At 37.6% G+C, this 15977-nt stretch overlaps 1 protein-coding gene across 1 annotated transcript in view; it reads right to left on the bottom strand.

Annotated features, from left to right (window-relative positions):
* Positions 1 to 15977, bottom strand: part of LOC138324794 (multiple PDZ domain protein-like) — a 179374-nt gene that overhangs the window by 43812 nt on the left and 119585 nt on the right. Inside the window, 1 exon segment of the mRNA XM_069269944.1 lies at positions 11918 to 12035. Coding sequence (XP_069126045.1) covers positions 11918 to 12035 — 118 coding nt within the window.

The following is a 15977-nucleotide window of genomic DNA, read 5'->3' as shown; positions in this document are numbered from 1 at the left end:
AAAACATTGAGAAGGGACGGAGGAGCGTAGTGGTGTTGGACTGGGTAGCTCATTTGTTTAAGAGCATTTAGTGGCTTGTATTCAGAGGCTTCGGGTTCAAGTTCCAGTCTAGCTGCTCTCTTCTGTTAAACTACTGTAAGACTATAATGCTTAACCTACTGGGATCTACTGAATAATTATAATGAAAAAATGTAAAGGAATATTGTATGAATTTTAACCAAATCTAGAATGTTACCGTATTAGGAACGCATTATTATAACATAGGATAGAACAAGATATACAGTGGCCAAGACAAGGTTAACTGGTCAACAAAACTTTTAGTGGCATTTATGGTTAATAACAAGTGAAAATCATGCATACAATCACATTAACGTTTGCCAGCGAATTGTCCTGGGGCAGCATTCAGATCAATAAATTCTTCATGCTTAAACAACTGAACTAGTAATCAAACAAAATGTATTTGCTTATCCTTCCTTTATGTACTGCCTTTCGATGTCTCAATATGTCTAGCTGAATAATAATCAACACTTTCATAGAGGAATAATATCGTATGAACACCAACATATGCTTTCATACTGGACAGAAACTTCAAAGTAGGAATATAGTCAATGCTAGTTAACACTAGAATATACTGGACATTTATATACCTTATATAGCCCGTTATTTTCGTTGGGATGACATTTTGTGGTTTGATATTGCTAAGGTCATGAAAATTTGATCTCTGAAAAATTGAGAGATAGATGATTGATTTATAAAATCACTAAAATTTGAATTTTTCATCTTTAACCCAAGTCGCTAAAAATTTGAATTGCGAAAATAAATGGCCATACAGTTTATTATGCTTTTTAAAACTGGAGAATAATCGGCACCTCGATCAACAGAACAATTATGTACAGCAAAGGCAGCATGAACATTATGCCAAATGAGACTCTTCCTTAATTGTATAGATCCCCTGTTTACTTTCACTACCCACTCAAATTAATTACAAAGCCAACTTCAGAGGAGAAAATGTTTAATCAAGCATGGTGCATAGCTCAATCAGGTGTGAAAATAGATTTGTCCACCCTATTTATGACAATATCCAATTGCATCATTTCTAAAGATAGTCAAACTTCATCTATGGGAACAAGACAAGGACAACACTGCAAGTTCTCCAAGGACTGTAGGTGTTTAGTTAACTGGAGTTAAATTGAATAGAGTTAACTGGAGTTTACTTGAATAGATTTAACTGGAGGTTAACTTGAATAGAGTTAACTGGAGTTTACTTTGAATAGAGTTAACTGGAGTTAAACTTGGAGTTAACTGGAGTTAAATTGAATAGAGTTAACTGGAGTTAACTTGAATAGAGTTAACTGGAGTTAACTTGAATAGAGTTAACTGGAGTTAAATTGTATAGAGTTAACTGGAGTTAACTTGAATAGAGTTAACTGGAGTTAAATTGAATAGAGTTAACTGGAGTTAACTTGAACATAAAGTTAAATTTTAATTGGAACCACTACTTAAACAGGGTATTAATGATATAGTTAATGTTAATTAATGATATAGTAAAAGTTGATTAAGTTATCAACTGTGTATACCTGCTAAACCTGTCTAAAACGGACAAGGGAAAAGTGGTCGTTACAGTCAGGTGGTCTTTATACACAGGTCAAAATGTGTTATAAGTGATGGGACCCCAAGAGAGTGCTCATAATAAAGAGGTGGTCTTTATACAGAGGTGGCCGCTAAGTCAGGCATCACTATATATATATAAAACTTGGTTCAGGGTCATATCTTAGCGATGACCTCGCCATGAACTATTTGTATTGAATATACATATCCCGAACCCTGGATGTTTTGTACACTTCCTGAACGTTATTGAATACATTTGGCTGCAGGGCCAACTAATGAAATAAATCATGTAGGATTTGGCCTTTGGGACGTTTGGCTATTAATTATAACCTGGAATAGGATACATATACTAATGATCTGGACTATGATACATCTTCTGTAGACTTACCTGTAGGACTTTCATTGATGTGTAAATTCATTTGTCGGCATCCACAGCTTCAGAAACTTTACGGCCTATCCTCATACTGTTGTGACCGGTTTAAATGTTATAAGCCTGGACAGTATGCGTTCACAGTCTTATACGATGTGTAAGTGCATTTAACACCTTCCTGATTGATATATTTTTGTAATTCTTGTTTCAATAAACAATAAATTTCCTTATCAGCAGAGCAACGAACCCCCAAGTCGGAGCTTTAGTATAAACACACTGAGTCTTACAATTAGCAGGTTCCCTAATATCAGTAGATCTTTCTATAATAAACAGGTCTCACTTAGGACTTTCACATTATCATAAACGGTCGGTCGTAAATATGCAGCAAAATTCATATATTGAGAACCTTTTGTGATTGTCTGAAAGAGACAAATATAGATTTTCTTTCAGAGACCAGAGAATTTTTCTCTTCAGCTTATGAATTCCTCAGATGGCAGCCAAATGGAGTGCAGTTGTTCACACACACCAATGTTTTATTTAACAGTCAGATATGACATTTTGCTGGGTGTTTTTCACAGAATCTGCGTAAACCATATTCACTGTTAGCAGCTGAAAGACTCGCACATCCTATAGGCTGTAGATATATATATCTTACTGTTGTCTTTTCATCTGTTACAACTCTATTCCGACCACAGAACAGACTCCAGTCTGCTGGAACTCGGTGTTACTAGTCGTGCACAGTAGTATAGCACAGAAAACACACCAACAGTCAGCAGATTCTGCGAGTGGGACTAGAAATCTGGTGAGTTTTCCCCAAGGTATTCCATCTGTTGATTACTTCATCTGATTCTGTTGTCCAGTCTCACAGTTATTACATACATGTGGATGATGCGGTGATTAAGTCGCCTCTCCATGAACATCACATGTAAAGACAAATCCCCACGCAACACATCTATACACACAGTTACTAGGACATGGGTTTCACTCCCACACTCAGTGTCATATCCTTACGATACACATGATGATGCCGTCTGCTCACCAGACAGGAAATATCCTCCACTTTCAGGTGACTGTTGGCGGTGATCTCCGGGAGTCACTCCAGCTACACCCCCTACATTTCAGACCTGTTCTCCATATTGATTCCAAGACAGCCAGCCACACCGCACAGTTCCATCAAAATAGACTTTATGTTGCTGATAATACAAACGTTTCAGATATGAACTATACTGCTTGAAAAGCAATGTGTGTTTATGGAAGCTGTGTAGTGTAAGTGTACATCCAGGCTGTTGTGTCTCTCCACCACATACTGGTTCAATATATACCTTATTCTCCATCAAGCTAAGTGTAAGTGTACTTAGACTTTACTACAGATTTACCACTCTACAACCACTGTTTCTGTACTTTACTACAGATTTACCACTCAACAACCACTGTATCTGTACTTTACTACAGATATACCACTCTACAACCACTGTATCTGTACTTCACTACGGATAAACCACACTACAACCACTGTATCTGTACTTTACTACAGATATACCACTCTACAACTACTGTATCTGTACTTTACTACAGATATACCACTCTACAACCACTGTATCTGTACTTGACTACAGATATACCACTCTACAACCACTGTATCTGTACTTTACTACAGATATACAACTCTACAACCACTGTATCTAAATTTACAATAGATATATCACTCTACAACCACTGTATCTGTACTTTACAACAGATATACCACTCTACAACCACTGTATCTGTACTTTACTACAGATATACCACTCTACAACCACTGTATCTGTACTTTACTACAGATATACCACTCTACAACCACTGTATCTGTACTTTACTACAGATATACCACTCTACAACCACTGTATCTGTACTTTACTACAGATATACCACTCTACAACCACTGTATCTGTACTTTACTACAGATATACCACTCTACAACCACTGTATCTGTACTTTACTACAGATATACCACTCTACAACCACTGTATCTGTACTTTACTACAGATATTACCACTCTACAACCACTGTAGCTGTACTTTACTACTGATATACCACTCTACAACTACTGTATCTGTACTTTACTACAGATATACCACTCTACAACCACTGTATCTGTACTTTACTACAGATATACCACTCTACAACCACTGTATCTGTACTTTACTACAGATATACCACTCTACAACCACTGTATCTGTTCTTTACTACAGAAATACCACTCTACAACCACTGTATCTGTACTTTACTACAGATATACCACTCTACAACCACTGTATCTGTACTTTACTACAGATATACCACTCTACAAACACTGTATCTGTACTTTACTACAGATATACCACTCTACAACCACTGTATCTGTACTTTACTACAGATATACAACTCTACAACCACTGTATCTGTACTTTACTACAGATATACCACTCTACAACCACTGTATCTGTACTTTACAACAGATATACCACTCTACAACCACTGTATCTGTACTTTACTACAGATATACCACTCTACAACCACTGTATCTGTACTTTACTACAGATATACCACTCTACAACCACTGTATCTGTACTTTACTACAGATATACCACTCTACAACCACTGTATCTGTACTTTACTACAGATATACCACTCTACAACCACTGTATCTGTACTTTACTACAGATATACCACTCTACAACTACTGTATCTGTACTTTACTACAGATATACCACTCTACAACCACTGTATCTGTACTTTACTACAGATATACCACTCTACAACCACTGTATCTGTACTTTACTATAGATATACCACTCTACAACCACTGTATCTGTATTTTACTACAGATATAATTACTCTACAACCACTGTATCTGTATTTTACTACAGATAAACCACTCTACAACCACTGTATCTGTTCTTTACTACAGATATACCACTCTACAACCACTGTATCTGTACTTTACAACAGATATACCACTCTACAATCACTGTATCTGTACTTAACTACAGATATACCACTCTACAATCACTGTATCTATACTTTACTACAGATAAATACCACTCTACAACCACTGTATCTGTACTTTACTACAGATATACCACTCTACAAATGTACTGTAACTTTACTACAGATATACCACTCTACAACACTGATATACTACAAATAACCACTCTACAACCACTGTATCTGTACTTTACTATAGATATACCACTCTACAACTACTGTATCTGTACTTTACTACATATATACCACTCTACAACCACTGTATCTGTACTTTACTACAGATATACCACTCTACAACCACTGTATCTGTACTTTACTATAGATATACCACTCTACAACTACTGTATCTGTACTTTACTACAGATATACCACTCTACAACCACTGTATCTGTACTTTACTACAGATATTACCACTCTACAACCACTGTATCTGTACTTTACTACAGATATACCACACTGTTACTTCTACTACAATATACCACTCTACAACCACTGTATCTGTATCTTTACTACAGATATACCACTCTACAACCACTGTATCTGTACTTTACTACAGATATACCACTCTACAACCACTGTATCTGTACTTTACTACAGATATACCACTCTACAACCACTGTATCTGTACTTTACTACAGATATACCACTCTACAACCACTGTATCTGTACTTTACTACAGATATACCACTCTACAACCACTGTATCTGTACTTTACTACAGATATACCACTCTACAACCACTGTATCTGTACTTTACTACAGATATACCACTCTACAACCACTGTATCTGTACTTTACTATAGATATACCACTCTACAACCACTGTATCTGTACTTTACTACAGATATACCACTCTACAACCACTGTATCTGTACTTTACTACAGATATACCACTCTACAACCACTGTATCTGTACTTTACTACAGATATACCACTCTACAACTACTGTATCTGTACTGTACTACAAATATACCACTCTACAACCACTGTATATGTACTTCTAAATCTGTACTTTACAACCACTGTATCTGTACTTTACTATAATATACACTCTACAACCACTGTATCTGTACTTTACTACAGATATACCACTCTACAACCACTGTATCTGTACTTTACAACATATACACTCTACAACACTGTATCTGTACTTTACTACAGATATACCACTCTACAACCACTGTATCTGTACTTTACAACAATACACACACACTACCACACATACAAACTACACACATACAACTACACACAACTACCACACATACAAACTACACACAACTACCACACCTACAAACTACACACACAACTAACTACACACACACAACACAACTACACACATACAACTACACACAACTACCACACATACAAACTCTACACACAACTACACACAACTACCACACATACAAACTCTACACACAACTACCACACATACAAACCACTACACACAACTACCACACATACAAACACTACAACAACTACCACACATACAATACTACACACAACTACAACACAACTACACACATATCACAAACTACATACAACAACTACCACACATACAAACTACCACACACAACTACCACACACATACAAACTACTACACACAACTACCACACATACAAACTACACACACAACTACCACACATACAACACACAACTACCACACATACAAACTACTACACACAACTACCACACATACAAAACTACTACACACAACTACCACACATACAAACTACTACACACAACTACCACAACATACAAACTACTACACACAACTACCACACATACAAACTACATACAACTACCACACATACAAACTACATACAACTACCACACATACAAACTACTACCACACACAACTACCACACACCAACAAACTACTACCACACAACTACCACACACAACTACCACACATACAAACTACCACACACAACTACCACACATACAAACTACTACACACAACTACCACACATACAAACTACCACACAACAACTACCCACAATACTACACACAATTACCAAATACAGGTACCACATACAACTACCACATACAACTACCACACAAACAAACTACTACACATACAACCACCACATAAAAACTACACACAACTACCACACATACAAACTACCACACACAACTACCACACATACAAACTACCACACACAACTACCACACATACAAACTACTACACACAACTACCACACATACAAACTACTACACACAACTACCACACATACAAACTACTACACACAACTACCACACATACAAACTACACACAACTACCACACATACAAACTACCACACACAACTACCACACAAACAAACTACTACACACAACTACCACACAAACAAACTACCACACACAACTACCACACATACAAACTACCACACACAACTACCACACATACAAACTATCACACATACAACCACCAAATGCAAACTACACACAATTACCAAATACAGGTACCACATACAACTACCACACACAACTACCACACAAACAAACTACTACACATACAACCACCACATAAAAACTACACACAACTACCACATACAACCACTAACTATCCAACTAAGTGAAATTGAGTTTTTGCCAAAATTTTGACAGTTAAGCAATCCACCAGCCTCTTAGACTTCTAGATTATTGAGAGGAATGAATCAAACAATTAGAAATGTTTGACCTCTATGACCTTGTACCAGTCAAGGTCATTTATCTTCACACATACTGTTCTACTGACACTGATGTCATTTAAACAGAGGCATTAAGTGTCTTGTTTTACAGGCACTTTAGATCGTGTAAACCCCTGATATTTAATATCTAGATAATATTTGACACGTTGCCTCGAAATAAATTAATTCCCTAAAGTGTGTAGAAATTAATGTTTAATCTGTGCCCATTAATCCTGCTTGACAGCGACAATGTAATAATAGATCTTAATCTGCAGTCCTCTGAAATGTAGTGATGTTTCCAAACCACCTGGAGGATACAAAGAACGTCTGCACTATTAAAGAGGCACAACATGACCCCTGACCCCATACAGTACTAAATGACCTTTGACCCAGACAGTGCCTTACAAAGCAATCATAAATGTTCCAATACTTTTAATTAGATAATGTTGCATGATATAGAAAATGATGAGCCAATGGACAGAAAAGAATATTGTTATAAAATAAATGAAACAACACATAGAAGACGGCAAACAATGGCGAAACAACAACTGATACAATAAACAACATTTTCATGAGTATCTAATGATGAAAACAACAGATACAATAAACAACATTTTCATGAGTATCTAATGACAAAAACAGCAGATAAAATAAACAACTCTTTCAAGATTATTTAAACAGATAGAATAAACAACATTTTCACCAGTATTTAATGATGAAAACCACAGATAGAATAAACAACATTTTCATGAGTATCTAATGATGAAAACAACAGATAGAACAAACAACATTTTCACCAGTATATAATGATGAAAACAACAAGAAAAGTTAACACTGTCACAAGCAAATGCTTCTAGTAACTGGATTATACCAACATGGAAATGATGAAGTAATAAATTAACAAGAAATCTTGTTTAAAGCAACAAAAAAATCCACATTAACACATGGATCTGAAGAATCCGTTCAAAACCAATAATTGGATTTAGGTTTTGTTTAACACTGTTTGATGATCAACGCTGAAAGTCTTTAGCAAATTACATCAAAGTCTTGCAATGAAGAGCGATGGCTCTGAACCCCATCGAAATGAAAGCACCATTACATTTAAACTTCAACTTGGATGTAAGTCTCATTCAGCTAATCTAATAAATGTACACGAACTGATTCCTTGGAAAAAACTGAACTATAGGCTTCAACTGTAGTTTTCCAAAATAGTTTTAAAAACTTGAAAGACTCTATATATCTTTGAAGTGAAACATTCCCTGTACACAAATGGATACAATTTATAGATATAGCAAATACCTAAGACCTCCTGCTTAATAAAGCCACTCTTTGTCAGTCCAAACGGCTAATTTCAAACAATTTGACCTCTAAATACAAACCACATGGCCATAAAGACCATGTTTTCTTTGACGTTTGAGTCATCTTCGAATTCATTGACAGGTTATACTGTAGATATTTTTTCAAGGTATTAAAATTTTCAGCTAGATTCATTAATCTGCATTAAAAGCTATTGATAACGAAACTCATTATCGTCTAATCAATGTCCGATAAATCAAAGAGGTCACTTCAATCTCTCGAGACAGATTTATCACAATCTTTAGGTGGTATCAGCACATTGAATGACTGTCATTTATATATAAGTTACATTGAATTCACATGCCTTCAATGAATAAAACAACTAGAATTGTCATCCATGAAAAGCTATCCCCCTACCCCATCCCAAACTCTCCTCCATTTTGTAACAAAGGGACAAAACTCTTATAAAAGTGGAGGTACTGATGTAGATTTATTTCTCTACCGATAATATATTTAGCATAACAGGTCTGAAACCATATCTCACAAAATAAAGTTATATATAAATTCTGGAACAATATCTCACAACATAAAATTATATATTAATTCTGGAACCATATATCACAAAATAAAAATTATATATTAATTCTGGAACAATATCTCACAAAATAAAAAATTACATATTAATTCTGGAACCATATCTCACAAAATAAAAATTATATATAAATTCTGGAAATCATACTTCACAAATTATAATTATATATAGATTAAGTAAAAAACATACCTTGTCAAAACCATACACCAACAAAACTATACTAGAACTGTCGCCAGTGTGGACACTTATACCTCCCACTGCATAAATTTAGTAATAGCACCATTAATAGGAGACAATGGAGGACCCTATATACCGATACTTAATTCCCCTTTATGTCAGAGTTCTGTGTACCAAATTTTATCTATATCTGTCCAGTAGTTAAGGAGGAGTTTGCCAGACAAAGTTGTGCCTACAGACAGATAGACAGCCGGAAGGACAGACAAGGCGATTCAAGTATACCCCACCTTAACTTTATTGCGAGAGATATGATTATATATAAATTAAGTAAAAAACATATACCTTTGCGAAAATCATACACCAACACCACTATACTATAAACATACTTGAACAGGTTCCTCAGTAATCACCGTAATAGCTGTATGAACCATTTACAGAAAATAAAAGTGTGTGATCAAATTTTAGTGTTACCATATGCGCTGGCGCGAAAAGTACTAAAAAGAAACTACCACTAAGATATGTATGTCTACAGCACAAAAATTAAGAAAGTTCAAGGAAATATTGAAATTAGATCCAATTTTGCTTAGTAAACAATAATTCTGATTTATCGCATGTCTGATTGGAGCGTATTGTTGCAAGATCAAATAAGTCTTATATGATATGCACAGCATTTGTCAATATCAGATGCGGGCAACGGTCATATGATCCCCACACGAACGACATATCAACCATAAAAAATCAATACTGCATATTGGATGGTGTACAACTCAAATAATATAGGCACATTATCTATTCTGTTACTTAAAATCTCACATGACGAGCTACAGGTGAATGATGAGGTCTGCGACATTCAGAAGAATATACCATAGGAATAACGCTGAGGTCAATTAATGGAGGAGTTGGCAGCGATATTTCTGGTTATTTTTCAACATTTACTAGTATCACAACTCAACTAGCTATATAGAGCAATATGATTTCTCTACTGTTAAATTATATGAATTTTTTTATCATTCAAGATACATTGACACTTTGGTAAACTATATATTTCAATTTCTCTCCTTTTTTTCAACATTCTTTCACATTTCAGTGGATAATGTGAATTCTCTTGTCATTATTCGACTTTCCCTGGCACTATGAACTCTATGTCAACAATTGACATATCAGTGGATAATATAGTCTGTAAAATAAATCAACCTAAATGTTCTTAAAGAATATTCATGCACATAAAGACTAAATTTCAACAAACTCATTTCACAAATCATGGAATCTTGCCATCATGTGTTCCAATCCTTGGTATTCTTAATTGGTTACCATCGCAACTATAAATGTGCCAAAATTATTTGAAAAAAAATGATTTCCCCCCCCCCATTTTTCAAACATTACAAACAAATGTTTATTTCAAAAACGAAATGAATTCAACCAATCAAAAGCTATCATTAGGATTCCACGATATATTTTGAAACTGTTACACCATTGTCTTTCAAGAAAGTTTCCCAAATCAACTTTAATGTAATGATCAATGTGTGTTTACTCAAGTATATAGGTTACACCTCATCTTTAGATATCATAGTGCCAAAAACTAACTGTGTAATAAAATCACATCCAAATATTAACAACCAAACTTTGTGACTGGCTTAAGCACTGTGACCTTGACCTTGATTGATTGCTCTTTTGAACAAAAATATCGGACCAGATATATAGGGGTTAACTTTGGATGACAGACAGACAGACATGAAAGATGATAACAACGATTTTGATCAATGATACAGACATGTACCCATTAAAACTAGAACTGTTGTCAAGGGAACAAACTTATACTCCCCACCCGACCACCCTGCAAATATGTCAATTAAATTACATCTCTACTGTATAAAGATTATCGCCACCATTAATTTCATTGAAATCCATTCAGTAGATAAGGAGAGGTCATTTTAAAAATCATTTTACAACAAAGGGACATAACTGTGGAAAACAGGGGAAGGTAACTGACAAAGATTACATATACATTGGAATCAGAATAGGACATGGCGGGCCGAGATGCGACAGGATGCCAGGGGATACAATGGCCATGGGTAACACAGTGGTGTGACAGTAGCCTATTCCTCTTTCATGTTAGAGGTTAAAAAGTGTAGAAAGTAAAAACTCATTTCTCAATACAAATCCCTGAGATATGAACTACTGTATGACAAATTAATGACTTACTCATTGTGTACCCAAACTCATCTTCCTCTCCACTGTCTTCTGGGTCCACAACCTCCACTGCCGGGGGTGTTGTCGGGCGGTCACTGGCCTTGTCACCACTGTCCACTGTCTCTATGGCCTGGTAACATCAAAAACAAATATTATCTTTTATTTTGATTTTTTCCTATACAACCAATGAAAATATATGATGTTCAAGAACATTTCCTTTTAAACACACATTTTAATACTTTTTGATGACTTATAACTGAGGTGTATTAGTTACAAATCTTACTCTACAGTTGAGCTCATTCACTCCACTCTCATTCTAGTCACTATGGGTCAGTTTACAGTAAGTAGTCAGGGCCCTGAGTGTACAGATAGGGCAGTCACTATGGGTCAGTTTACAGCAGTAGTCAGGGCCCTGTGTGTACAGATAGGGCAGTCACTATGGGTCAGTTTACAGCAGTAGTCAGGGCCCTGTGTGTACAGATAGGGCAGTCTCTATGGGTCAGTTTTAGAGTAGTTGTCTTGGGCCCTGCTGAGTGTTCACATAGGGGCACGTCACTATGGGTCCAGTTTACAGTAGTCAGGGCCCTCTAGTGTACAGATAAGGGCAGTCACTATGGGTCAGTTTACAGCAGTAGTAAGGGTCCTGTGTGTACATAGGGCAGTCACTATGGGTCAGTTTACAGTAGTCAGGGCTCTGTGTGTAGATAGGGCAGTCACTATTGGTCAGTTTACAGTAGTCAGGGCCCTGTGTGTAGATAGGGTAGACACTATGGGCCAGTTTACAGTAGTCAGGGCCCTGTGTGTACATAGGGCAGTCACTATGGGTTCAGTTTACAGTAGTCATGGCTCTGTGTGTAGATAGGCAGTCAGTCAATTGGTCAGGTTTACAGTAGTAACTGTGTGAGATTGGTCATGGCCAGTTTTACATTAGTCATGGGACCTGTGTGTAGCTAGGGCGGTAGACAATATGGGCCAGTTTACGTAGTCAAGGCTCTGTGTGTAGATAGGGCAGTCACTATTGGTCAGTTTACAGTAGTCAGGGACCCTGTGTGTTAGATAGGGTTAGACACTATGGGTCAGTTTACAGTAGTCAGGGCTCTGTGTGTAGTTTACTATTGGCCACGTTTACAGTCATGGCCCTGTGTGTAGATAGGGTAGGACACTATGGGGTCAGTTTACAGTGTCAGGGCTCTGTAGTGTAGCAGTCACTATGGGTCAGTTTACAGTAGTCAGGGCCCTGTGTGTAGATAAGGTAGACACTATGGGCCAGTTTACAGCAGTCAGGGCCCTGTGTCTAACAGTCAATCCCAGATGAAGGCCACTTAGACTGGTTACCATGTTAATGTCATTACAACTAACTACATTCTATGGCATATTTATCACTATAATCTCATTACAGCCCTTCATTTGTCTACATTCCAGCCCAATCAATTAACTTTCTTACACAGTCTGGAGTCTACAAAAAACAGGAAATCAATGGTAAACTCAGAGCATTGAGAAGGCTGTCACTGCCAATATATAACATAGGAATCCCTAGTGGTCAGGACTTAATAACTACGGCAGACACACTGACAATTACACACCAGACACACCGACAACTACATACCAGACACACTGACAATTACACACCAGACACACTGACAACTACACAACCAGACACACTGACATACTACACTACCTGACAACTGAATGACACACCGACACACTGACAATAACACATCAGACACACTGACACACTGACACACAGACGACACTGACAATACACACCAGACACACTGACAATTACACACCAGACACACCAGACACACCTGACAACAGGACACAACTACACACCAGACACACTGACAATTACACACCAGGACACACTGACAATACACCACTGTGACACACTGACAATTACACACCAGGACACACTGACAACTACCAGGACACACTAACCAGAAGGACACACTGACAATTACACACCAGACACACTGACAAAGTACACCCAGACACACTGACAACTACACACCCAGACACACTGACAAATACACACACAGACACACTGAGCACAACTACACACCAGACACACTGACAACTATAACACACCAGACACACTGACAACTACAAACAGTTTAGACACACTGACAACTACATTACACACACTGAAATAAACACACAGACACACTGACAATTACACACCAGGACACACTGGACAACTACACACACCGAACAACGACTGGACAATTACACACACCAGACACACTACACAATATACACAATTACACACAGACAACTACACACAGTCCAACTGACACTGACAATTTAAACACACCATACTCCAATCGACAATTACAACACACTTTAACACTGACAATTACACACCAGACACACACTGACTATTACACACCAGACACACTGACAATTACACAACTCACACATCACCAGCACACACCTGACAACTTCATACAAAAACACACTGACATTGCTGCAAACACCCTGACTCAGACATTACTGACAACTACACACTCAGATACACTGACAACTACTATTCAACAGACAGACACACTGACAATTAAACTACACAAGGACACGCTGAAAATTACACACTTGGAAACACTGTCAACATACACACCAGACAACACTGACACACTTACACTCCAGACAAACTGGAAACATATACACACAGATTATTAACTGACAATAACACACCAGAACACACCTGACAATTACAACACCAGACAGACTACAACCTGACACATTTACACACAACCATACACAATGTACAACTCACACACAAGACACACTAGACAACTTCATACAAGACACACTGACAATTACACACCAGACATACTGTACAACTACACACCAGACACACTGACAACTACACACCAGACACACTGACAACTACACACCAGACACACTGACAATTACACACCAGACACACTGACAATTACACACCAGACACACTGACAATTACACACCAGACACACTGACAACTACACACCAGACACACTGACAACTACACACCAGACACACTGACAACTACACACCAGACACACTGACAACTACACACCAGACACACTGACAACTACACACCAGACACACTGACAATAACACACCAGACACACTGACAATAACACACCAGACACACTGACAACTACACACCAGACACACTGACAACTACACACCAGACACACTGACAATTACACACCAGACACACTGACAACTACACACCAGACACACTGACAACTACACACCAGACACACTGACAATTACACACCAGACACACTGACAATAACACACCAGACACACTGACAATTACACACCAGACACACTGACAATTACACACCAGACACACTGACAATTACACACCAGACACACTGACAATTACACACCAGACACACACTCACACAATTACAAACCAGACACACTGACAATACACAGACCACACACTGACAATTACACACCAGACACACTCAAAACTACAAACAGACACACTGACAACTACACACCAGACACACTGACAAATAACACCAGACACACTGACACACCACACCAGACACACTGACAATTAACATCAGACACACTGACAATACACACCAGACACACTGACAATAACACACCAGACACACCAGACACACTGACAACTACACACCAGACACACTGACAACTACACACCAGACACACTGACAATAACACACCAGACACACTGACAATTACACACCAGACACACTGACAATTACACACCAGACACACTGACAATCTACACACACCAGACACACTGACAACAACACACCAGACACACTGACAATACTACACCAGACACACTTGACAACACACAGACACACTGACAACACACACCAGACACACTGACAATTACACACCAGACACACTGACAACTACACACCAGACACACTGACAACTACACACCAGACACACTGACAACTACACACCAGACACACTGACAACTACACACCAGACACACTGAAAATACAACCAGACACACTGACAACTACACACCAGACACACTGACAACTAACACACCAGACACACTGACAATACACACCAGACACACTGACAACTACACACC

This window comes from Argopecten irradians, chromosome 6, assembly GCF_041381155.1.
Source record: "Argopecten irradians isolate NY chromosome 6, Ai_NY, whole genome shotgun sequence".
Lineage (NCBI taxonomy): Eukaryota > Metazoa > Mollusca > Bivalvia > Pectinida > Pectinidae > Argopecten > Argopecten irradians.
This window is presented reverse-complemented; position numbering and strand designations above follow the sequence as displayed.